This window comes from Chionomys nivalis, chromosome 22 (assembly GCF_950005125.1).
Source record: "Chionomys nivalis chromosome 22, mChiNiv1.1, whole genome shotgun sequence".
In the NCBI taxonomy this organism is placed as follows: Eukaryota; Metazoa; Chordata; class Mammalia; order Rodentia; family Cricetidae; genus Chionomys; species Chionomys nivalis.
In genome coordinates this window covers 38,959,425-38,985,238 of record NC_080107.1, presented here as the reverse complement: position 1 = coordinate 38,985,238, position 25,814 = coordinate 38,959,425, and the positions used below count along the sequence as shown (strand labels likewise).

At 49.2% G+C, this 25,814-nt stretch overlaps 1 protein-coding gene across 2 annotated transcripts in view; it reads left to right on the top strand.

The window, feature by feature from the left end:
• The window catches only part of Pax8 (paired box 8), a 59,137-nt gene extending 36,382 nt beyond the window's left edge, over nucleotides 1-22,755 (top strand). The window contains exons 5-12 of one of the 2 annotated variants that reach the window (XM_057755033.1): nucleotides 619-707; nucleotides 1,078-1,203; nucleotides 1,470-1,645; nucleotides 5,827-5,947; nucleotides 6,434-6,640; nucleotides 13,929-14,030; nucleotides 20,277-20,363; nucleotides 21,664-22,755. In XM_057755033.1, the coding sequence (XP_057611016.1) occupies nucleotides 619-707; nucleotides 1,078-1,203; nucleotides 1,470-1,645; nucleotides 5,827-5,947; nucleotides 6,434-6,640; nucleotides 13,929-14,030; nucleotides 20,277-20,363; nucleotides 21,664-21,740 (985 nt within the window). In that variant the 3' untranslated portion in view covers nucleotides 21,741-22,755. The remainder of the gene's footprint in view (nucleotides 1-618; nucleotides 708-1,077; nucleotides 1,204-1,469; nucleotides 1,646-5,826; nucleotides 5,948-6,433; nucleotides 6,641-13,928; nucleotides 14,031-20,276; nucleotides 20,364-21,663) is intronic. The other variant, XM_057755034.1, reaches the window with a different exon arrangement.
• The last annotated feature ends 3,059 nt before the right edge of the window (nucleotides 22,756-25,814 follow it).

Genomic DNA, 25,814 nt, shown 5'->3' with positions numbered 1-25,814 from the left:
CAATGACATACGAAAGCCTGCGGCTAAGGAGAGCTTGTGCAGGAGATGAGAGGAAGTCAGTCAAGAGACAAGAAGAACCTGAAGTATTCAGAGAATAAGGTGACAGACGAAGCTGTCTCCAAGAAGTCTGTGGTCACCTTAACAGATTCCCACCTTTAAAGCATCCGCGGTGGGCAGCTTTTAGTGTGTTTAAAGCAGGAAGCTTATTTGTATTTGAAAGAGCCCCCTCGACCCTCGACCGAAAAGGAGAGAAACAACTAGATAGAATATGTGGGGTGGGTGACTTCGGGACTCTAGAGGGACAGAGCGGATGGTGGCACACACTTAGGTGTTAACAATGAGATATAGAACAGGGTCAATTCCGGGGAGGCTATCCAGGTCAAATCTACAAACCCTGCTAAGCTACCCCTGTATTTCTGCCTTGAGAGCTCCATGTTTCTGGTCATGACACATGACACGGAGGAAGAGGTATGAAGAATGAGGTACAGTCATAGTTTGATGGTCCACTCATCAAGTTGGAGACACATATCTAATTGGGTTGTCATGGTGACAGGATCCTGGAGAGCCACAGCTCCTGTTTCATCCTCTTTCTCTAACAATCCTTCTGTTCCCTCACAGAATCATCCGAACCAAAGTGCAGCAACCCTTCAACCTCCCCATGGACAGCTGCGTGGCCAGCAAGTCTCTGAGCCCAGGACACACGCTGAGTGAGTGCTTAGGCATTTGGCTGTTCCCATACCCTTGAATGTAGACCCAGTCCTCACACCCATGTAGATACAGACACATACAGACACACAAGAACATATGAGTGTTCATATGTTTGGACACGGACTGAGTTATTACCCTGAGATAAAGTGTAGTTCCACGCTCATGGGAGACTCACGGGAACATGGGAAATGGACACACCAGACAAATACCATTCTAGGAGCCCTTGGCACTAGCAGCCCCATGGAAGTGAAGGACTCTAGCTCTCCAGGGCCTCTGGCCACAGCATGGCCTCCGGCTTTGAACCCATGGTGGCCACAGGGGCTGTGGGGAGCATCATCTCCCATTCTGACCCTTCTTCTTCCTTTGCAGTCCCCAGCTCAGCCGTAACACCCCCAGAGTCACCCCAGTCGGATTCCTTGGGCTCTACCTATTCTATCAACGGGCTCCTGGGCATCGCTCAGCCTGGTGGTGACAGCAAGAGAAAGATGGATGACAGTGAGTTCTTGGGGGACCTGTGGGTGGTATGAGACACAGGATACCACTCTGCTCCAGCTTTAATAGGAAGAGAAGGATTTCCTTTGGCCCAGGACTGGGTAGGGTTCTGACAGTCCGTATTCACAGGCACATGCACATGGGTCCTTCCTCTTGCTGACCCTTCCCCCACCTCCTCAGCCCGTCTACTCCTCTGCTTTGGCCACTTTGGTGGCTTGGCAGGGGGCGTTCCCTGAAAGCTTTCTTCCTGCCTGCCCGGGGGGCACTAGGTGACCAGGACAGCTGTCGGCTGAGCATCGACTCACAGAGCAGCAGCAGCGGTCCCCGAAAGCACCTTCGGACGGACGCCTTCAGCCAGCACCACCTCGAGCCGCTCGACTGCCCGTTTGAGCGGCAGCACTACTCGGAGGCCTACGCCTCCCCCAGCCACACCAAAGGCGAGCAGGTGAGAAAGTGTGGTGCAGAACCTAGGCAGGTTAGGCAAGGGCAAGAGCAAAGCATGAACTCCAGCCATCAAAGCGAGTCCAAATTGCTCCTCGGGGCTCAGGGAACACACTTGATGCAGTATCCAGCCGCACGCACGCCTTATTCGCGAGATGTCTCGATGCCGCCGGCCCTCTTCTCCCAGCCCGAAACTGAACTCTGAACCTAGTTCGTGCATGCAGGGCTCTTTCTGTCTTCCATGGCTTTCTCCAACAATAGAATCAGACCCACAGTTGGAGTTAAGGCTCACACCCTTTTATGATGACCTCAACGCCACACCTAGCCCCACCTCCAGTCTCTCCCTTTACGCAGCCTAGGATTCTGGGTGACTCATGTGTTCAAGTACACTGACCTCATTCACACCTCTCTGCCCTGGTACACCATGTGCCCTACTTGCAGGAAGCCTTTCTTCTAACTGCTCTACCTGGAAAAATACCAGCTGGCTGCAATGACTCAGCTCAATCTCCGTTTCCACGAATTTGTCCCTGCCCCTACCTGTGACTCACAGCCCCTGTCATCCTTCCTGTCTCACACATGGCTTCTACTGACTTCACAGTTCATCCTAATAATCATGGGTAGGGGTAAAGGCAACGGACTTCTTAAGGACAGAGTGGCCTCTTGAGCCACCCCACTCCTATCTCTGGAGTCTAGCATTCTTATTATTCATTATTATTTCCTTTCCTATGGTGATGGAGATCAAAGCCAGGACTTCACACACGCACACATGAGACAAGCCCTCTCCTTTCGAATAACATCCCAAGTCCGGGATTTTAATGGCTACTCCACAAAGGTATATCAAACGAATGATCCAATGAGAAATCAATGAATGATCAATTGAGAAATCAAGAGCGCTAAGACACAAACTACAGGGGGTTTCCCTCTCCAGATCTTAGGCATGGAGAAATGGGTTATAATGGGATAGTTTCTCTACAAAGCAGACAGAGACATGAATATCCCCACACTGAGGCCAACAAAAACCTCACAATGCTAACAACCACTGAGATACATTTGATATGTCAATGGTTCCAATGTCTGTCTCCCTTCGTGCCATTTACTCGAATAGCTCAGGAAACTCTTTGGGGTATGACCTATCTGTCCTCTTGGCTTGAGGCAAGCCTATAAGTTCACCTTTAAGACCTGAGGGAGACAATGATGCTAACAAGCAGTTGAAACGTTGCCAATGAGTGGCTGGGCTGCTGGCCTTGCGCCAACCCCCACAGCTGGGTAGGCAATATGCGTCAGTGATTTTTATCAGCCTTGGCTATGACAGCTGTGAAGGGTGTAGACACAGTCGGCTATCAGCAGACCCAGGCAGAGGCAGAGGGCCTGGGTGCACTGCTGATAATCAGAGCATGGCTCTGGGAGGCAAGTGTTGAGCCTGTAGGAAGCTTGTTCTATGGTGGTGAACCTGCAAAACGCAATCTGCATATACTAACGCCCCTTGGAGAATAACGAAGCCCTACGGAGGAGACCCCTGGTATCCACTAGGTCCTAGAGCCATTTCCCGGTGTCATCCAAAGGACCTTACTTGATTAGAGTGAGCCCTTGGGCCATGCTGATGGGTATGCATAGAGGATCTTAGGATAAGAGACACTTAGAACTACAGGAGACTTGGTGGCCACACAGCCTACCTTTTCAATTTGTATGAGAATTACTCGGAACCTGGAGCATGGGAGGACTTGGGGAAGCAGATGATTGTAGAGTTTAGGGTTGCCAACCCTAGTTTCATTCGTATGAATTGTTCTACCTTACCAATTTTTGACAAAAATTTTCCATGAATTTTAATTATTTATTTATTTATTTATCTATTTTGAGACATGGTTTCTCTGTGTAATCTTGACTGGCTTTGTAGACCAGGCTAGTCTCAAACTCACAGAGATCTGCCTACCTCTGCCTCCCGAGTGCTGGGATTAAAGGTGTGTGCCAGGGCATTCTTATATAAAGAGTGAATAAAACAAGAGTATTTGAAAGTCATTAAGCCTCTCTAACCCCTCAGCCTCAAGGAGTAAAGTGAAGCCCAGCCCAGTGCTCCTCAGCTCTTCCTTCTGTCCTTCATTGACTCATCAGGCTGGATTGTGAGGGGCAGAAAGCACCTAGGTTGAGCCTTGCTCTCCTGAGTATTGTGTCTGTGCCACCCAAAGGAACGTGGTCTTTCATCCAGGCACATAAAGCTTGGCGTCTTTGGGTGACGAGACAAAAGCAGATGCTCATACCTGGTCATTGCACGGGACAAAGACATACACTTCTCGTCTGAAAAATCGGTGAGGGTGAAAGTGACAGTGACCTCATTTCTCATAGGAATGTCACCCCCAGATGCTGTAAGAAATTTGTGTAGCTCTTCCTATATTTTAAGTCCACCATCATGTGAATCAACAGAATGAGAGAGACTGTTATGAAGACAGGCCAGGAATGTGGCAGTTAGTGACTTTTTCCATCATAGTAAAATACATCTATCATCACTTCTTGCTGAACATCTGTGCTTGCTGAGTATTCTGGGCCAAGCAACACTTTATTTAAAATCACAATTAATACTTAATCAGTCTTGTGCCATAGATTCTAGGACCCCCTATCCTTAAAGGTAGGGGAGGAAAAACAACCAAGGCTCAGAGAGTTCAAACAGATCACAATTTCCTACAGATTGTTGCCGAATCAAGACCTTAAGTCATTTTTTTCAGTTCTGAATCATTATTCTCTCCTGCCCCCAATTCAAGTTCAAGCCCAGAAAAAATAATCCAGTCATCACTGGCATGTTTAAGATGTTAAACGCAACATCACCCAAATCTCTAGCTACTTAGCTTTCCCTTCCTCTTTGGCCTGACTTTGGAACAGAAGTTTGATTTTCAGTGTTTTACGGTCAAATCCACACATTCACAAGACATTTCCAACTTTTCTTACATTCTCTAGAAATTAGGTGTTTTGTTCAGTTTCATTAGAATCTGACTCTGAGCAACTCCACCCTGTCTCTAAGTAGGCCCTCTTGGAAGAATGGAACCAGAGTGCCATTTAGTACGTAATTGCTGCTCCATGCTGATGGTGCCCTGGTGGCCTCCAGAATTGACTGCAGCTTCCAAAAGTGCCCTGCATGCAACCAGAAAGCATTGTGACTCCTTGGAGAACTGAGCTCAGTGGAAATTACAGAAAGCAATTGTCATCAGCAGAACTGTTATATAACCAGGGTACACTCCTCGATTCCAGTCTCGTACAGCAGTTCATATAGTGCTTTTGTGAACTGCGCGACCAGGGTGTGTGCAGTGGATGTGAGCTGTCTTTCCCTGGGAAGGACAGCAGGGAGCCAAGGGGCGGGTAGGCTATGCTCATGTCTTTAGCCTAACAAATTATTTTTTTCAAAGAGTGTCTGAGCCATCTCATACCAGGGAACGCCAGTAGGAGTCGAAACGAGCTCTTATTGAAGATGACCCCGAGTATAAAATTCTTGAAACAAAATGAATCCTTGTGCATCCTTCATGGCAAAACTAAATGTTTCTACTTGCAAGTGTAATGCAAATCTGACATAGCCTTACTGGCTCGTATCGCTGGGTTGCTCAACAGGAATGATAGCAGCAAAGCCCAAATGTGAGCAAGTGTAGCCGTGACCGCTGCCATCGGTCTGGGGTAGCAGTTGGTAGTGTGAGCGCTGGAGCTGGAATCCTTGCTTCACCTACCCTCCGAGTGAAGGAGGGGGTGTCTTCAGCTCTGCACTTGCATTTCCTACCTAAGCCAGAATCAGTTATTGGTAGACAGAGAGTTTCTGAGCAGTCCCCACCCACTCCCTGCTCCAGCCCTAGACAATGTCCTGTTTATGGGTCCTAACCATGTGAAGAGATAGGAAGGACAGCAGCAGCCAGTCAGGACGTGATCCTCTGATGGCCGTCCCCATCACATACCTGGGTTTCTATGCCACCCATAGACCTTGAATTCTATTCTGAAGCTTGAAAGGGGGAACTCCAAGTCAGGTCCTGAAGAGTTTTCAGGTCTTTGAGCAGGAGGATATGACCCCATCAAGCATGCCGTGTTGAGCCAAGAGTGAACAAGAAGGAAGGCACAATGAGCAAGGGAGCTTCTCCTGGGCAGACTGGGGCCAGAAGGAAGACAGGCTTGCTCAGGGGCCTCGTTCTCCCCTGCTGACTTCTCTTTGTTCTTCAGGGGCTGTACCCACTGCCCTTACTCAACAGTGCCCTGGATGACGGGAAGGCCACCCTGACACCTTCCAATACACCCTTGGGACGCAACCTCTCGACTCACCAGACCTACCCGGTGGTGGCAGGTAGGATGCCCAGAGGCTCCTGAGCCATCTGGACCCTACTGTGAGGGTCAGGATGGGCTTGGGGCAGGGGAAGGCAGAAGTGTCTGGCTGGCAGGAGGAAGGTGTTTGGGGTGCTGACCTGGAAAGGAAGTGGGCTATGCCGACTGGGCCTCAAACTGGAACAAAGGGATGGAGCCTTCGGTCTCTGCTCCCCCCCCCCCCCCCCCCCCCCCCGATTTCCTCACTCCCTCTTGCAGGGAGAGGCTGAGTACACACATACTTCAGTTGCCCCATCCATCTACACCGGCAGGTGGCGCAGCAGGGCGGTAGAGCCTCCAGTTCCCCCATCTCATTCCATCCGAGGAACACTGTGTAGACCCGGCTACCCATCAGCAGCCCGGCCTGCCTGTCCCCATCCCCTCGGCCCATCTCATGGCTTGGTTTGTGCATGTTCCCGCCCCATCATCTCACACCCCTCTCTCCTTGTTGTCTCCCTCCCTCCGGCAGATCCTCATTCACCCTTCGCCATAAAGCAGGAAACCCCAGAGCTCTCCAGTTCTAGCTCCACCCCTTCCTCTTTATCTAGCTCCGCCTTTTTGGATCTGCAGCAAGTCGGCTCTGGGGGCCCAGCAGGTGCCTCGGTCCCACCCTTCAATGCCTTTCCCCATGCTGCCTCCGTGTACGGGCAGTTCACGGGCCAGGCCCTCCTCTCAGGTACGACAGGGAGGTCCCGGGCTCTGTAGTGTCGTGGGGTGGGAGGGAGGTCATCAAGGCCATCCATCCCAAAGTCCTCCGGTCTGAGGCTAGTCCCATCTTTAGCCCAGATCTAGTCCACCGCCACCCTAATCTCTAGTTTATTCAGCACATGGTTCTTTCCTTTTGGGAGAAGTTAGGAATCAAAAACAGTCATTTTGGGGGTTCCGGCAAGTGGGAGACATCGCATCAAAAGCCTATGAGGAAATAGGGACGCATACAAAGGAGCAAGGTGCTGTAAAATGTAAACTTTTCAAAAATAGGTTCAAAAAGAAACAAAGACAAAATGTGTGTGTGGGGGGAGGCTCTTGAGCCAATTTCTGGATCAACTTTCTGAGAAGGAATGTCGGTCACCATTTGTGGCCAGCTTCACGTCCAGGGGAGTGGCGGCACCATTCACTGAAGGCCTCCCTCATTCTTGGTGACTTGCACAGCTTCGCAGCTGGAGGTGTTGAGGTTTTTGTTCTGGCTTAAAGCCTGAAGTAGGCTAGGGACGTCTGGAGCAAACCTCTATATCCTGATAAAGGAAACAGTCCAAGAGGAAGAGGGGTCTAACTACAATCTCCAGATGGGAACAGAGTAAGGGCTGACCTCTCGTGTGTCTAATCCCGACTGGATCTTCCAAACAGGACATTATCGCAACAAGTCAGGACCTGAGCATCAAAGTGGGGTTTGAGCAGAGGCAGAGACCCCTGAAAGTCTTCAGATATCTGACTATTATAGTGGGGGCCCTGGGGGGGCAGAACCAAGAAAGGAAGCGAGCTGCCACCTTTGGAAGCCTCCTGTGTGAAGAGAGATGTCTCCTTTTGAGTCTGGACAGTTCATGGCAGAGGGCATGCCTCCCTGTCTCCTGCTCTCTGGCCCTGTAAACCTCGAGAGGTGATGAGTGAGGCAGGGAGACTCGGTCAGGGACAGCGCAGAGTTGGGCGGTCTAGGCTATCTGGACCAGCAGTTTTCCAATATTCTACAGCTTTCTTGCATTTGAAATGAAAGCCTTTGCCAAAGTTGGGTGTCCCAGCCAGAGCAGGGTAGCTCCGTCTGAAGCAGGAATGCTGCCTCCAGAGGCCCACAGGCTTGAGAAGCCGCAGCAGTGTGACTTTGGCTCCCATTGCCTCAGCGGTTCTGAAGGCCCTGATCTAAGCCCAGGCTTAGTATTTCCTATTGTCTGACAGCTGGTATTTTTCCCTTCCCTGTGCATCCACACACTCCTGTGAGGGAGACGGGCAATGTGAGGGCGGAGAGGCAGTGGTTAAGAGTCTGAAGAAAGGGAAAAAGTGTTGACTTGGGGTTTGAGATTTCAGGAGAGTGAAGTCAGCAGAGATGGCTCATTTGTTCTGAGCGGAGTGATTAAAAGGCACAAACCTGTGAGCTGAGTGAAATTATGTCAGCCGGAGGACACAGAATGGGAGGTGGAGGAGGGGGAAGAGATGGTCTGTGCTTGTAAGGGCACAGAGGCTGCGGAGCAGGGCTCACTTGTTTGCCTCACGGGGATGAGAGGCTGGGAAGCAGGTGAGGGATATGGCTGAGGGTGACAGGCACGTGATCCAGAGCAGTTCTGCCATTACTGTGTGAACTGCAGAGTTGTGGCTGAAAGAGAAGGACAGACAGCAGCCGGAAGTATAGACAAATTGTCACAGACACAGGCTTTTCTTCTTCTTCTTCTTCTTCTTCTTCTTCTTCTTCTTCTTCTTCTTCTTCTTCTTCTTCTTCTTCTTCTTCCTCCTCCTCCTCCTCCTCCTCCTCCCCCTCCTCCCCCTCCTCCTCCCTGTCCTCCTCCTCCTCCTCCTTCTTTTTGTTGAGACAGGTTTTCTCTGTGTAACATTAACTGTTCTGGAACTCACTGGGTTGACTAACTGGTCTTGAATTCAGAGATTTGTCTGCTTCCGCCTCCTGGGTGCTGGGATTAAAGGCATATGCCACCACCACCCCGAGACATAGGCTGCATTATGGCTTATAGTTAGAACAGCCTAGGGCAGACTTCCTCGCCCCAAGCCCCACACTTTCTCCCATTCTATCACCTTTTAAAGTTGGAAGTATCCCTATCAATACGTACAATCAGGGCTGATGCTTCTCTTGTCTGTTAATTTAGTGGACCTGCCCTCCAAGTCAGCTACAGGACTAGGAGGTCATCCAGTCCGTGGGCTAAAGCAGCTGACAGCAGACACCAGGTGGTCACCCAGGCATTAGGTAACCAAATATGTAGCTTAGAAGACCCTCAGCCAGGTGACCCCCTCAGCCAGGCCTAGATGGGATCGCTCCTGAACGGCTGGCCACAACATTAAAATCTAGTATAGAGGCAAAGGCCGTAAGAAGAGCACAAAGTGAACAGGCTTGTGGGATCTGGGATCCAGGGATCCAAGAGCAAGGAGCAAGTTAGGACTGGAGTTAAGAGAGCCAAGCCCAGATCTTCAGTTTAGAGACAAGGTAGGTGCCTGCTAGTGTTTAAGCCGAGTTCAGGCAATTGGTGCAGATCATTCCCACCTGAGGGCTGGCCAAAATGGGCCCTAAATACCCATCACTTGACTGAGTCCTCACGAGGTCGAGAGAACATGTAGGGGTGGAGGAACGTTAGAAATGGACTGAGCTTAGGAGCCCAGGAACTATAACCTACCAACCAGGGGAAGAGCTAAACCTGAGAGAAAGAGGAGGAGGCAGAGAGCGATGCATTCCCGGGATATTCTGCCTGAAAGGAGGGTGGAAGGGAGAGTCGGAAGTGAGCCACGCTCAGTCCTGCCTGGATCTTCCCAGCCCCCTCATCTCTGTGACCCTGCCACCTGCTGAACCTCCTTTACCTGTTTCACAGACATTTTCTCCCTGGGTTCTGTGAGTGTTGTCTCCAGAATGACTGTTCTCTGAGCCTCGGCATTTTTTCTGGGTCAGCCAAGAAACAGGAAACACTAGGACTTGGGCAGTAGTGAGATTTACCTCCAGTTCCTGGTAGCCCCCTTGAAAACACCCCCACCCACCTACCCACCCAGCCGCCTGTTGGATTCCAACTCACTGCCCACGACAGTGACATCAAGGACATCCTTGTCCTTGCTGTTCTGAGACTGACTTCAGCTCAGCGGATGGGAAAGCTGCAGTTAGGTTTTTATCATCAAGGAGCCCAGGATCCTCCTCCATTCTTCTGTACAAATTATATTTAGTCCTGCCAAAGAGATTTCTGGGTTGCCATAAATTCTCCTTGCTCTCAGAACAAGATAAGGCATTGAAAAGGGGTTACACAGAGGGCAGACATCAAAGGGGCCAGATGAAATAGTCTAAAATCACCTCTACCCCTCTGGATTCCTTCCTCTAGCCGGTGGCTTTCAGTTCCTGCAATCTACCTCTAATTAGAATATTTACCAAGAGCTCTGGGGTTCCAGAATTTTCCGAGAGAACCCCACTTTGTAGCCTGCCAACCTATGTTGATGCCCATGTCAACATTTTAAAAAGAGGCCCCCAATGGAAGTGCCAAGGAGGTGGAATTGAATAGTAAAGAGAAATTGATTATGAAGAGCCTTCAAAACAGAATGGGAAAGAGGGTGTGTCTGACCAAAGGGTGTGTTCATCTCCAACTGGTGGCTTCTGTTGATTTGTTTCGTAGATTGTTCAAGATTCTCTGTTGTTTTATTTCTTGCTTTTGAGACAGGTTCTTACTATGTCACTCTGGCGGTCCTGGAACTCACTGTAGACCTCTAGCCTCTGAGTGTTGGGATTAAAGGCGTGGATGTGGTTCAAGATTCTTGACCCTCTGACTTTGTTGTTATTGTTTGTTTGTTTGTTTCCAATACTGGGCATTAAATTCAAGCCACACAAGTGCTCTGCTGAGCTGCATTCCCACACTACAGAATCTTGTTCTTTCAGAAACTAAAGCAGAGTGGCTGGAGGGACGGCTCAGCAATGAAGAGCACTGGCTGCTCTTGCAGAGGGCCCGAGTTCAGTTCCTAACACCCACACGGTGGCCCATAACCTTCTATCACTGCAGTCCTGGGGGATCTTATTCTGGTGTGAGGATGCGCATACAGACGAAACACCCATAGACATAAAATACAGAAACAAATACATCTTCTTTAAATAAAAGAAATGGAAGCAGAGAGTTTTGTGGGACTGTTGAGACAGAGTGAAGGTACTGTTTGGGTAGGGCAGTGTCCTGCTTGTCTTTCCAGGAGGTTTTATTAGGGGAAGGTCTTCAGTGGTCATTTTGGGCCATTGATTCAGAAATCTTTCTTGCTGAGAGAAAATTACATAACTGAGGAGAAATGAAGATTCAGATCCCTGAATAGGGACAGAGACCAGTGAGTTCTTTCACAAGAGTTGGCATTCATGGGGTGAGGCCCCACGGATAGAGATCATGGGTTAAACCGTGGCCTGAGGTGTGTGGCCAGGAAGTCTATATACGCTAGACAGCCTAGAAGAAGCTGCTGTTCAGGTGGCGGACAATGGCCAGGAGGGCGGGAGGCGTGGGACCACAGGCTCCCAGCGTGAGAAAGGGCCCAGGGAGCAACAGAATGGCGTTAGCAAATAGAAGGCCAGAAAGCCAGAACTAATGTTAATTCATGGGAGACATGGACCCTGCCTCAAAATCCACCACACAGTGTGCCTAGAAGTCCCACCAGCCAGGAAATAAGGTGAACCCAAGTTACAAGCTCTTCTCTGAATTACATCTTTGTGTGGCAGATAGGAAGATATTGGTCTGGAAAAATTAAGTAACTTGTTCATAGTCTTGCCTAGATCTAGTATTCAGTCTCAATTTCAAAATCTCTCTCTCCCCCCTTCTCCCCTTCCCCCTTGCTCTGTCTCTCCCTGTCTTCCCCCTCCCTCACTACTTCCCCCTCATTCTCTTCCTTCCCTCTTTCTTGCTTCCTCCTTCCCTCTAGTAGGTCAGAGAGAAGAAAAGCAAATGCATGAAGCCTAAGCAAGCCCTCCCTGTCTCTTTCTAATATGTCGCCCTGCTGTCCATCATCCTGTTCCCAGTCCCTCAAACCCCCTTTCCCAACCATCGTCCCCAGCAATGGCATCATATTGCTGACTCCTTGTCAAAGTTGACTTGGGGTAAATCTTCTTTTTATTCCTCATTCTAAATATGTCACAGTTCCCTTTTCTTTCCCCGTGTTTCCAGCCCTTCCTTTGTTTTCCTGATGCCCTTATGTCAGGTGAACAGAGACCACCTGTTTAGTAGACCAGTCAGAGTTAGATACTCAGGAAAGGCGGGTCAATTTGAAACTGATGTTCTGCTGTTTAAAAATCCTAATGCTATTTTAAATAATGAATGCTAACAGCTTATTTCTGACAGGATGTTTTTCTGCAAGAACTTCACCGATATGAACATTTCTAGTCCATTGCACTAGCCAGTGTCTACCTAGAGTGTGAGGAACAGGTTGAATTATATTCAAATCCTCAGAGTTGTAGGACCAGTTTGTATAAGGCTGCGTATATTCACCACCGCCCCCATTGAGGAACAGGCTTAGGGTCAGAATGACTGATCTCAGGGCAAATAGAAAGCCAGAGAAGCAGGATGAGTACCCATAGTCCTCTGGTTTCCAGTCCCGTCTCTCTGGAAAAAGGGCAGAACTTGAAAGTGCAGGTGTTGTTCGCTGGGCTGCATCTAAAGTTCATCTTAACTTAAGATCCGTCTCAACTTAGTGTGAAGCTTTGCTCTTCAGTTCTCTCTCTCTCTCTCTCTCTCTCTCTGCTAAGTCCTCAAATGCCTAGTTCTTAGAACTTTCTCAATAAGCACTGTTGAATGAAAGAATTGTCCTCATGGGGTAAGAAGGAGTGAGTCCCTATGGGGCTGACAGTTCACACGGGGTCATGGTATGTACCTTCCCATTTCTTATCATTAGCTAGGTTCCCTTCCAAAAAGTGTAGGGATGAAGGATCTTGGAGGGTATATGGGAAGAGGTGTCAGTCTGTGACATAGAGAGTTGGTTGACAGGGGCTCACAGGAAGATGGTGGAAAGCGTTTGGGCCGAGTGGCTATCATCTGACACAAGGGTATTTCTACTAGGAGTGATTTTATCCCTGCTTCCTCCACCCTGGTGTCATATAGCAATGTCTGGAGATACTTTGTACTCACCTAGTGTACTGGAATCTGGTGGGTAGAGGCCAGGGATTCTGCTCAATACGCTTTAATGCACAGGACAGCTGCCCAACAAAGAATTTACTAGCCAATCACATCAGTATCACCGAGATGGAATTCTACAAACATCACTAAGAACTAGTTTGCCCAAGTAATTCATTATTCATATCGGAGCATTTTCAGAATGGACTGGCCATCATTACTAAATATTCTGAGTCAGTGTTCATCCCACGAAGAGACCTGGGCAGCCAGGATGTGCAGATTCTGGTCTGGCCCACAGAACAGGAACAATGAGGAGGCAAGCAGTCCAAGGACTCTGGTTCTTGGGCTGGGGTAGATGGAGAGAACACCAGAGGGTCAAGTGAGGTCTCCCAGAAGGGATGCGAAGGAAAGACAGATTCAGGGAGACGGGGGCTCATAGGGATGCCTTGGTGTCATGAGGATGTAGGCATGCCACAAATCACATATCAGCAGAGGTCAATCGGGGATGAAACATCCTGGAAACGGCTTTTTAAGTACAATTGATAAGAATGCCACTTAAGATCCTGTGGGAAAGACAGCAGTCCCTCAGTGGTGTTCCTTTTATATCAGGAATCGTCAACATGTTTTGTGTCCCTTACTTTTCTGATTAATTATATCCACCTGGAAGTCCAGGCCAACCAGCAGGAGCTTCCTCTGTGGTTGATTAGCTTTGTCTGCCATACATCCCCCAAAGGACAGTGATGGATCATCCATCTCTCTCTATTTCACAAGGCCTGCTTTCGTCATTCGTTTGAAAGCCAGGTGAAACATGGTGCCCTGAGTTCTGTGGCCTCTCGTGTATTTATTTAGTCCACTGGGGCTGACTTTTAGGATGGACAGGGAGAGAAATACTAAGGGGGCACCACCCCTGGCACCCAAGACCTTGATTTTTTTTGTAGAGGAATAAAATACTTGTGAAAATAAAGCTCCTAGGGAGTGGGGAACTAAGTAGGGCTGCAGTTACAAGAGCCCCTTGCTTGGTGAGCCTCTTTCTTCCAGAGAAAATGAGAAGCTGGGCTCAGAGGAGAGAACTAGCAGGTTTAGAGAATGGCTGGGGCTCCGGCGCTATTGACTGAGGAGAGGACTTGCTGAGCCTCGGCAGGGTGGGCTGGTGAGCCTGGGAGCCACCTATACGCCAACTAATGACTCTTTGGTGTCTTTTACCAGGGCGAGAGATGGTGGGGCCCACGCTGCCTGGATACCCACCCCACATCCCCACCAGTGGACAGGGCAGCTATGCCTCTTCTGCTATCGCAGGCATGGTGGCAGGTAAGCGTTGAGGGACTGGGCGTAAGCATGGGAAGAGGGAAGTGTCAAAGAAATGGGCAACAGTAGGTGACAAGAGATAGGCCAGGTCCCACTCACACACAGGCTTCCCAAAGGACACTGAAGGATGGGCCAAAGGGGTACCTTCATAAAAGCACCTAGAGAAAATCCCCAGTGCCAGCTTGGTTACTGGACCCCTCTCAGCTTAGTCTCCCCAGACTCCCCACATAGACAGACCTATGTTCACATCCAAGCTCCCCTGCTTCCTTCTCTTGCACTGCGTTCAAGTGGAAGAGTATGAAATAAACACCGTAAGACAAACACAAGCCCAATCCCCTGGTCTCCTGTGATTTAAATGAAATCAGATGAACCTCAGTTTGCCTCTTCAATAAATTCTGAAATTTGAGTGATGGTGATGACGATGATGATTATGATGAAGGTAACGGTGATAATGGACACACCGGTGATGAGATGATCGGTGATGAAATAGACCTTCCTCTGCGGTCCACACTCACTCAGCACTGAGTAAGGCCCAGGCTCTACCTACTGTAAGGATGCCACAGAGTGTGAGCTAAGAGTCCTTCACATTCATTTTGAAATGCCCTGGAATCTTGCTTGACAGTCCTTTTGGTGTCTGTCTGCCAGTCATGATCCAATGACCCAGGATTTCAGGGTCTGAACAAATGAATAGTTTCTTTGGGAAAGTCCCAGTCTTTTAGGAGCCATGTGGGAAAGCTCCAGGGATCTATGGGTAAGGTTAGAATGGAACCATTTCTACTGCCCATATAGGTATAAGGGTCTGAAGCTTTGGGGGGAGGGCTCTGTACTCAGGGCCATGTGTGACACCCCAATAACAACCCTGTACCAACCTCCCTGCCTCTGACCCTAAAGACTTGGCCCCATTCCACCAAGTCTGCTTCCCCCGGCAGGGGTTAATGTTTGCCAGCCACCCACCCACTCCGGGCACCCTGTGCACAGGCAGGTGGGTTGAGTTCTCTTAGGCAGAGAGAGGGGAGGGATCAAGGAGAGGAGGCTTTGCTCCTGGGAACCTGCTGAGCTGGCACTTGTTGCTGCCCGGTTACCGTGGCGATGTGGTTAATGCAGCGTTGAAAATACAGAATTCTGACTCCTCTCTCCCTCCTGGCCCCGGACTCCCTCTCTCCTCCCTCCCTCCCTCCCTCCCTCTTGTGGAGCGTGAAATGAGATTGGTCAAGATAAAAAAGGAAAAGATTCGGTTATTTTTTTAAGAGTGTGGATAATGGGGCCTCTCAATCAAAATCCTAGGCTCCAGTCTGCTCCCTGCACCTCCCCTTTCCAAGCCCTCTGCGTTCCCTGCTGCCTGCTTAGAGGAGAAGGAAACGACATAAAGCAAGATCCCCCCCCCCCAATTATGAATGGTTCTTGGGGGCAGGTCCGGGGCAAGGGGTTCCTCGGGCCAGAGTATGACGTGGGGGGGGGGGGGAGCCAGAAGACAAGGGAAGGACTGCTTCTAGGAAGACCTCTCCGAGAGTGGGTGCTGTGAAGAAACACTATCACACACGAGCATACGTGTGCTGCTGTGTGCATGCATGCATACACACACACACACACACACACATGCACTCACCACACCCGCTACGTAGACTGCAAGTGAACTGCAGCTGGGAAGGGTCTCACCGCACACAGTGAGGATCTCCAGTAAGCTGTATCTGCATTGGTTTTCAGGAAACGCAATGCCATTAAAATGAGTCACCTGGTTCCTGAGAGCACTCCTGTAGGAAGGTCTTTCGTAGAAAAATAACACCATATTCATCTCTTACCACTGCCTATGATCTGTCAGTTGACCGAAGGGGGATTTTTTTTTTCCCATTAAAGTCACTTAACTCAGTAAGCCCCTACTGCATACATGTAAGGCACATGATTAAGGGCTTAAATAAGGCTTGCCAGCTACATTCTTCAATCAGTTTGCAAAGGAATAAGTGATCATTTATTACACATTTCTGCATACCTGGCCATTTATATGCGTAACTTTATTTCTCTTTTATCCTTATAATAAATCTTGGAGGCTGGTAGAATCCAAGTTTCCTAGCTAGGGAAACCAAGGTCTATAAGAACCAAATGGTATGCTAAGGGATGGTACTAAGTGACTGAGTCATTCAAACACAAGTCTTGATTTAGCGTCTGTGCCTCTTTCCGTTTTCCCACACTGCATTCCATCATACCATAAAGACGCAAGCTACATCCTGACCCTGCAAATAGCTCAGGGCTTTGATATCAGTTAGAAAATAGAACCAGCAGACTAGATAGTTAGATTCATCCTGACATCTATCCATGCTTTCTCCTGTCCTTCCATTTTCTCTTTTCAGTCAACCATCTTCCTTTTTTATTAATCCATCTGCTTATTCTTATCCATCCATCTTTATATATACACACATATATCATCCCATGCTTCTTTCTACCCATCAGCTTTTCCATCCATCCATCCATCCATCCATCCATCCATCCATCCATCCATCCATCTGTCCTTCTATCCATCCATCCATTCGTCCATCCGTCCTTCTGTCCATCCATCCGTCCGTCCGTCCGTCTGTCCATCTGTCCTTCTGTCCATCCATCCATCCGTCCTTCTGTCCATCCATCCGTCCATCCGTCCTTCTGTCCATCCATCCATCCGTCTGTCCGTCCATCTGTCCTTCTGTCCATCCATCCGTCCATCTGTCCGTCCGTCCATCCGTCCTTCTGTCCATCCATCCATCCATCCATCCATCCATCCATCCATCCATATCTCTTCCTTCTTCCCATGTATCCATACTTTTACCTATTCTTCTTTCCAGCCATCCCTCCAGCATTTATTCTCTCATTACTAATACTTCTACTATCTACATATCACTATTCAGCTTGTCCCTCTGTTTGTGGGATGGACAGGAACAAGCAGTGAGCCGGTCAATGAATGAATAAACGTAATATCCCATGAAGATAACTATGTAAAGGGAATAAAATGTGATGATCAACGGAGAGCCACAGGGAGAGCAGATAACTACTTGAGATTGAAGAGACAGGAAGACCTTCCTGAAAAGATTTTCAAAGTGGTCAACCAAGTGATAAAGTGAGGCTGACCATGCCTGGCCCAAAAGAAGACCAAGTGCAAAGGCCCCGAGGCAGGAGAGCTAATTTAGCATGACAGTATCCTGAAAGAAGATGAGCGGATTGGAGAGTAGTGAGCACCCGGAGATAAGTCCCGCAGAGTGCGCAGAAACGGGCGGCAGCAGGGCCATGCATTAGAAGGCTGCTCGGGTGCTTGAGGAAATAGATTGCAGATACCGAAACAAGTTAGGGAATCAATGCTCAGGTTTTTGTAAGAGACGACAGTTGCTTTAGCTCGGAGAGTAGGCCTGAAGGATAAGAGGGACACTCGATATGTTTTGATGATGAATAGAACATTACCTGCCCACAAGCTGACTGCAGAGATGAGAGCTAGAGGCAGCAGACATGGGATAGGGCTTGGGGAGCTTCGTGGATGATGGTGGTAAGCACCACAAATGGGAACGTCGGAGAGGAAGCAGTGCGGAGGAAATCAAGGGTTGAGAGGCAAGAATAGAGTTGAGATGATTAACTAAATAGCAACCTTGATATCCCTGATGGCGTTAAAATGAAGCTGGCGTTGGTTCTTCCATATACTGTGGAGTTCTAACAAAGAAGGGGCTGGGAAGAGAGGAAGCAGAAAGAGTAGGCAGGTTGCAAAGCAGTGTGGGGGACTGAGTAGCATGGATTCCAAAGGAAGTGGGAGACTAAGAGGTCGGTTGGCTGTTTGCTACCATTGAAGTGGTCCTTGGAATGACTCAAAGGCACTTTGCCTAGGACAGCATTGGCCTGATTGGAATAGAATGTGAAGGTGAAGGCAGAGAAAGAAGCTAGTGGCATCTGATATAAGAACAAAGGGGACTGGCCTTTCCTGGACACGGTGCCATTTCATTTTCTGTGGCTATGTATAGGTTGACAGATCTGCTAGCAGAAATGCTGCACTCCAAGGTGTATAGACTACCCAGACGCAGCCTCTATCCCAGCGTCCCGGTGATGGAGCAAAGAGGCACTCAGAGCATATGCTAAACAAACCGATGCCGAGCGAGCGGATGCGTGCATGAGTGGTAAAATGAGAGGACACACACGTTGTATTACTCAGCTCTCTTCCTTGACCTTTAGAGACGGCGGTGTTCAGCACTGGGAGGCCAGAGGAAGGGCATAGGATGGGGGCCCTTGCTGGACAGCCAGAACAGAATTGCCCTTCTCCGAAGGAATGCTGAAACCAGACTACACAGGCAGTCAACAGGCTTAGTTCCTACTGTGGGCTATAGGAGCAAGCATTGGCAGAGGAACGCACCAACCTGGCTTCAATTCAGGCTCTCATTTAGCAGTGTGGCCTTGGGAGAAAGCCTTGAGGCCTTCCGTAGAGAAGATTCTTCAGTCATAAGTAAATGGTTGGATTAGATAATTTCTTAGTTTTCTTCTCTCTTCCTCCTTTCCTGCCTTCCTTCTTGCGTGTCTATTTTCTCCCAGATCTGTGTTTGCGTCTGTCCCTAACCCAAAGAAAGTGCTTGTGTTCCGATCATAAGCTTGCTGCCGGGTATGGAACAGCTAGACACAAAGGGGGCTCAGCAACCTCCCCTAGCTCTGTTTCTTCCCTGGCTTCCACTCATACAAATGACAACTCCTCAGTAATGAAGCAGCCCAGCCTTTCTGATTGACGGTGTGACTGATGAGTATCCACTGAACTTTTAGAAATCATTTATTTATTTAATGTGCATTTGTACTTTGCCTGTATATCTGTCTGTGTGAAGCTGTCAGATCTGAAACTGGAGTTACAGGCAGTTACAAGCTGCCATAGTAGGTGCTGGGAATTGAACCCAGGTCTTCTGGAAGAGCAGTCAGTGTTCTTAACCACTGAGCCATCTCTCCAGCCCATGAACTTTTTTTTTTTTTTTTTTTTTTTTTTTTTTTTTTTTAGCACTTGTTTCAGGAGAGAATAAAAGGAAGTCAACATTCATTGATGCTGCTTTTATCAAGAGCTTGAGTCTAAGCACTTAATACACCAACTCGTTTAATCCTCACTCAAATCCCATGAGACAGGGACAAGAGTTCACTCCATTTGATAGACAAGGACACTTAAGGCTTAGAGAGAGAGAGAGAGAGAGAGAGAGAGAGAGAGAGAGACACACACACAGAGAGAGAGAGCGAGAGAGAGAGAGAGAGAGAGAGAGAGAGAGAGAGAGAGAGAGAGAGAGCAAGAGAGAGAGAGCGAGAGAGTGAGAGAGAGCTAAGCCCAGAAGTAGAAGGTGGGTAGGTGGAAGTCTGGGGTGGAGACAAGAAATCACAGACAGTGCCTAGCTCACATCACCGATGTGATTCCAAAAGACTGTGTGAACAGCTTTTGCATATTAAATTAGTTAGAATCAGCTGGATTTGTAAACGAGGTAAATGCTTGAAGGGATTACCTGGGATTTATTATCAAGAGTTCTAAGGTCAAATTCACGACCCATCATTGGTCAACGGTGCAAGCTGAGCCAAACTGCTTGCTTAGGCTCTACTCTAGTTTCCCCTCTGTAAACTGGCAGCATGGGTGAAGGCTTCACTGGATGCTCGGGAGCGATAGAAAGGGCGGGCGCTGCAGGAACAGGCTTTGCGAGCTTTAAATTACACACCAATGGTAGGTGTGGTACTCAGCTCAACGTTGCAGCTATTGTGTGAGGGAATTCTTCAGTAAATTCTTCGACAAATAATTCTTTTTGGAAAGCCAAGGATCAGCTGACCGAAAGAGGTAACCTGACATGCTTTGGGTCAGTTCATATACTGAGTTTGCCTAAAACAAGGCCATGGCTTTCCCCAGAATTAATTTCCTCTTCGACCACCAGCCCCCTTGGAAAGTCCCTTCTGTAGAGAGTCCCCGGCAGCAGAATTTGAATCTGGCTCCTACCGTTTGGCAGTCTCTACACTCTGCAGTCCATAGAGATCTCACTTTCTTTATCTGGAAAATGGGGATGGTGGCATCTGCCTCCCGGGGCTCTCGGGAGGGCTGCTGTGTATCAAGGACCCTTCCAAAGTGACCCATATGGTGGCCTCCTGAGCTCCCCTGTCCCTGTTGTGGTTTTACCTGCCCTATCCAGTGCCATTCATTTCCAGACCCAGCCCTGCCAACCCCACAGACCTGTCTCCCCATCCCGGTCCCCTTGCTGGTGTCATGAACCTCACAGGTCTCTCGCCTGTGTGCCCCAACAGGAAGTGAATATTCTGGCAATGCCTACAGCCACACCCCCTACTCCTCCTACAGCGAGGCCTGGCGCTTCCCCAACTCCAGCCTGCTGAGTAAGTTCCTGGGGTTGTCTAGGCCCTTTGGTGGGCAGGGGAGGGCTGGGGTGGGGAGTGAAGCCAGACCAAAGAGCTGGGAGGCTCCAGGTTCGATGGAATGCCTAGAGAGGTGGCAGCTGTTGGTCATATAAGAAGCCAGTAGCTGATCGCAGTATCTGGCGGGTTTAGGGAAGAGAACAGAAGGCCAGACATTCTATTCTCTTTCCGTAACCCTGTCTGTTAAAATTTTGTTTTGTGTAAAATTCAGGAATCAAGCCTTGAAGGGCAAGGGTAAAGAAGGGCGAAGTTACACTTGAGCAAAGCTCGAGAGTGGCTGCCCTGCCTGCAGGGGCTTGTGGTCCCTCTAGGAGGCACTATCCAGGAGTTCCCTTCATGAAAATAGTCTTGAGTTACCTCCACAGCTTTGTTCCATCCAGTCCCTTAGATGTGGTGGGAGATGTGAAGAGTATTCAGGGCTGCTGTCTAGAAAGTGAGTTCCAATGAGCCTCGAGACTGCTTTTTCACCGTGCCTTGCTCTGGGTTCCTGAACTATTTGGGGAAGATTTTGAGGAAAATAAGTTCACAAAGAACTTATGGAGTTCTTCTAGCGCCTTCTTGAGTGATAGCCCTTCGGTTGTTAGTACAAATCTAGGTCAGAGAGAAACAGTGGTCTTAGGATGTCCAGTTGCATAGAAGCCTTGGCAAACTGGCTGGATCATTCATTCTTTTATTGTCGTAGCTTACAGCCCCAGAAATGACCTGGAGGGGACTTACCTGTACTCTGTCAGCCAGATGTGTTCAGCTCTAAGCGACCTCTTGTTCAGTTTAGCCAGAAAGGGCAAAGACGATGAAGCTGGTGGGGTTAAGAGGACCTTCCTGTTGAGCTTGGGGGAAGTCCCTCAAGTCCAGAACCCCTTGGACCAGTCAGGGGACAATTTTTTTTGGGTTTTCAGAAGATACTCCGACCTGCCATTATTTAGACAAGGTTAGAGAGCATCCCAGCAACCCCACATTGTGCTCAGTTTTTGAGGTGCCACATATAACTGTTGTCTGTTGCCTACTCCTTGAGGCAAGAGTGTTGAAGGTCAAAGCGGTCATAAGGGGTGGGGGGCAAGAAGCCATCATTTTTCTGGCTAGAAACTCAAAAGGTGAGGCCAGAGAAGGAGGAAGGGTTGGAGAGGAGTTAATCTTTGATGGTCAGATGGGCAGGGGATAAATGATTAACGTGTGCTGTCTTAAAGGTCAGCAGATGTGGAGGAACGCCATGGTACAGCTTCCCCTCTGACCAGCAATGTTGTTGTTGTTTTAATGTGTCCAGGTTCCCCATATTATTACAGCTCCACAACAAGGCCAAGTGCACCGCCCACCTCCGCCACGGCCTTCGACCATCTGTAGTTGCCATGGGGACAGTGGGAACAACCAGGCAAACAGGAGGACTTGGCCTGAGACAGGCCCCAGAGAGTCACACAAAGGAATCTTTATTTATTACATGAAAAATAACCACAATTCCAGCATTGCGGTTCATTCCCCGTGTGGTCAATTTAATGGACCGTGAAAGTCAGGATGACCTTGGAGAAGGCCAAACTGTCCTTCAAGATTCCTTTTGTGGGGGACAGGAGTTCCAGGAAAACAAGACACATCCCATCTCAAAAGAGATGAAATTAGAGGAGAAATGTACCCAGGCTGGTACCCACCAAAGGAGAAAAAAGGGATCACAAAGAACTTAGAGGGAGATCTGTCTGAGGGTGTACAAGGACCACCTGTGTGATCTAAGGAGAAAAAAGGGATCACAAAGAACTTAGAGGGAGATCTGTCTGAGGGTGTACAAGGACCACCTGTGTGATCTTCATCGGTACAACTCCAGCAATTATGGACTGTAAGCAAGTCCTTCTGGCCCATGAGTCCTAGCCCGGGGCCAATGGTCTACTCATCAGCCATCCTAGGAGCTACCACCTGTAGCCTCTGCCACCTGCTGGGCAAGCCAACCAGCAACTTTCTGGGGATGCCAGCTGACCTTCCCATTCGTGTTGCTGTGAGCCTCCAGGCACCCCTAGCCTTTCAACCATCGGGCCACCCCTCTGGCAGCAGTGAGCCTGTCTCCTGGGAAGTGAGGCAAGGCTCTCTACTCAGAGCACTGCAAGACATGCCGATTCGAGTGTGCTTTCTATATCTCCAGCCCATGCAGGCAGCCACCGAAGAGACCCCTGAGGCCAGCAACAAGATTCCCTCTCTGGCTCCTCAGCTCCTTCCCCCAACACCACCTCACTGTAAATACCGCAAAACAAAGCTCTGTTTGGGTCAAGCTTCCCTCTTTCCACCCCCAGACTTTGGCCTCTGAGTGAATTGTTTCCCTACTATGTTGGGCTTTTCTCCTTGATACCTTTTTGTTTTTTTAAAGACAACCCACCATTGCCACATGACTCAATAAACCATTACTCTTGGTCTCAGGTTTTGGGGCACCTTGGGGATCGACTTCCTCTAAACACAGAACCAAATGACAGAGAAACTCACTTTGAAGATAGAGATTAGCAGTGACATTTTAGATGTCCTGGCTTAGCATTCTCTGCTTGCCTTAGTAGATGTCCATTGCTGGCTAAATCAATTATTCCAAGTTCTGAGCTGATCCACTAAGTAGATGCCGGCATAAAGGAGGCCGTGGCACAGTGCCATGCCAGTTATTAACCCCACCCCCCCGTAAGTGGTTGCTGTTGGTCTTCACTGAAATGCAGAGCCTCAGGGGTGAGTTGGAGAAGATCCACAAGTAACTACAAGCTGGGCCCCACTTAAACAGCAGTTTTGGGCTTCGTGGTGCTGAAGGGTGCAATCAAGAAGACAATCTTCTCTTTTGTGCCAGGCACAGTGTTGGGGCTATTGAGGAAGACAAGTTCAAATTAGCCCGATTTTACATATGAGAAGACTGTGTTTGGAAAGACATGGGTAACACGGCCAAAGTGTGAAGTTGTGGGTTCAACTAGGTATTCTTCTCCTAAACCCAGCATTACCACTAAATCCAACCAATACCACGGGGCCTCGGCGCAAAAACCAGAGGATTCTAGATACGAAGAAGGAATGGATGGGGGGGGGTACTAAGGATCTGTTTTCTTTTGCTCTTCACAGGTGTTTGTCACCCCATTTGGGAGGGGAGCTATCCGGGATCTGTGAACCTTCCTTCTGTGCTGGACCCAGATAGAATGAGAACAGGATTCCTGGGAAGATAGGAGGATAGTGTTTTGGTGGGAGGGAGGATCCATCACCCCTTCCAGGGGCTCCATGGTTGTGGGGACAGAAGTAGGGAGTTAAGGTTGTTACCTCTTCAGGTCTACCCCAGAGGAGGTGCCAGGAACATTCAAGAGGCAGGGGTGGGATGAGCCCAATTGTGTCATGAGGGGAAACTTCCCAGGAAGAAACCCTGTCCTTGTCTGTATGTAGGGGATCTGGAATGAGGCTCAGTTTCCAATAACAGGGATTTCCACCATTTGTAAACTTAGCAGCAGGAATCTGAAGCCTATTTTAATGGAGACCATTCACGTCTCTGAACCATTGGATTCATGAGTACCCTAAGGCAACCCGCAACTGAGAATCACTTTGAAAGGCATGGTGTTCCACAAGCCTACACAGTGATCCTTGCGTTTAGAAACAGAACTCCTTCAGAGACACTGTGTACCCTGGCAGCCACTCTCATGTCCCCAGTGACAGAGGGATCTGACACATGTCTGATGCGAAATTTAACTTCCCTTTTCTGAGCTCAGCTACTCACGGCAGGAAAGTCGGGGTCCGTGTGGGGGGGATGATGTGGCATGACCCAACATCGGCAAGTACTCTCCAGAATCTATTCAGATATTCTAAGTCAAACTAGAGTCCCCTTTGGGGCTCAGAAAACACACTCATTTATATGCTGGGTGAGAGGGACTATTCAAAGTTCCACAGTGCTAGGGCGCTTCTGGGAGAAGTCTGGTCACGGCATATGAGAGGACATAAAGAGAAGATGCAAAGTGGCCACTGGGGCTGAGCTAAAAGGCCATGTCCACCTCGGGGATGGGGCGAGGGATAGTGGAGAGGACTGGTTCACTCCTCAGGGGGCGCTGGGGGTGCTGGTTTCTGTGAGCTACGGAGGACTAGCCTATGCTAGCGGGAGGACTTGGGATGAGGTGTTTGCCGGGAAGATTGCCAAAGCCAGGAGCATCTTCCTCACTCTCTTCACTACACCATTCATTCTCCCCAACCGCGGACTCCGCTTTAAAGGTAGCACTTCTTGTCCATCACCCGCGCCCCACCCCCCAGTCCTCCCTGCTTCCCAGTACCCCAGCAGGGTGCCAGGTCACCAGGAGCTTGCTGCAAGCCCAAGACAGTAAAACAGGTGATGAATAAAATATATTGCTCCAGGAAGAATGGGTCCCAGGTACACAGGGAAGGCTGCCATAGACTGTCCTCTGGTCTATGCCTCCAAGCTCCTGCATAGACTCTCCTGTGGTCTATGCCCCCAAGCTCCTGCATAGATTCTCCTGTGGTCTAAGTCCCCAAGCTCCTGCATAGACTCTCCTGTGGTCTATGTCCCCAAGCTCCTGCATAGGCTCTCCTGTGGTCTATGCCCCCAAGCTCCTGCATAGGCTCTCCTGTGGTCTATGCCCCCAAGCTCCTGCATAGACTCTCCTGTGGTCTATGCCCCCAAACTCCTGCATAGGCTCTCCTCTGGTCTATGTCCCCAAGCTCCTGCATAGACTCTCCTGTGGTCTATGTCCCCAAGCTCCTGCATAGGCTCTCCTGTGGTCTATGTCCCCAAGCTCCTGCATAGGCTCTCCTGTGGTCTATGCCCCCAAACTCCTGCATAGGCTCTCCTCTGGTCTATGTCCCCAAGCTCCTGCATAGACTCTCCTGTGGTCTATGTCCCCAAGCTCCAAGTCAGGAAGGCGGCTTGGGAAGAGAAGCTGGGATTTTTCTCTCCAAGGTCAGCCCTAGGTTGTATGTCACCCCCTTTCCTTACCTTCCCTAGGCTGTTTGTAAACCCCTTTCCCCCCACCTTCTCTAGCTGTCTGTAAACCCCGCTTCCACCACCTTCCCTGACTTCTCCAGAATTCTTGCCACAAGTTGCTACTAAGAAATGTATTTTCTGTCTACTGTGTTCCAGGCACATTCTGCACCTGAAGCTCAAGGAATAGTGTTCAGTGACCGTAGTCCACAATCCTGACCCAGAGAGAGTTATGGACTAGAGTCACCAAGGTTTCCCAGCCCCATCTGTGCCCATGTTTCAGACATCTTATTTCCTCCAAATGTATCATTCCCTGGCATAAACCAATGTAATTATCCTTTGAGAGAATTTCCTTGGAAGTGGGCGCAGGAAGAGGATACTGACGATCTCAGGGTCCACCATCACTGAGCTTGTGCCCCATCGGCCTGTCAGATGGGGGCTGGGGACAACCTTTCTGTCTCTCCTTGAGCCTTGGAACTTTTGGTACCCTCCCCCCCACGTCT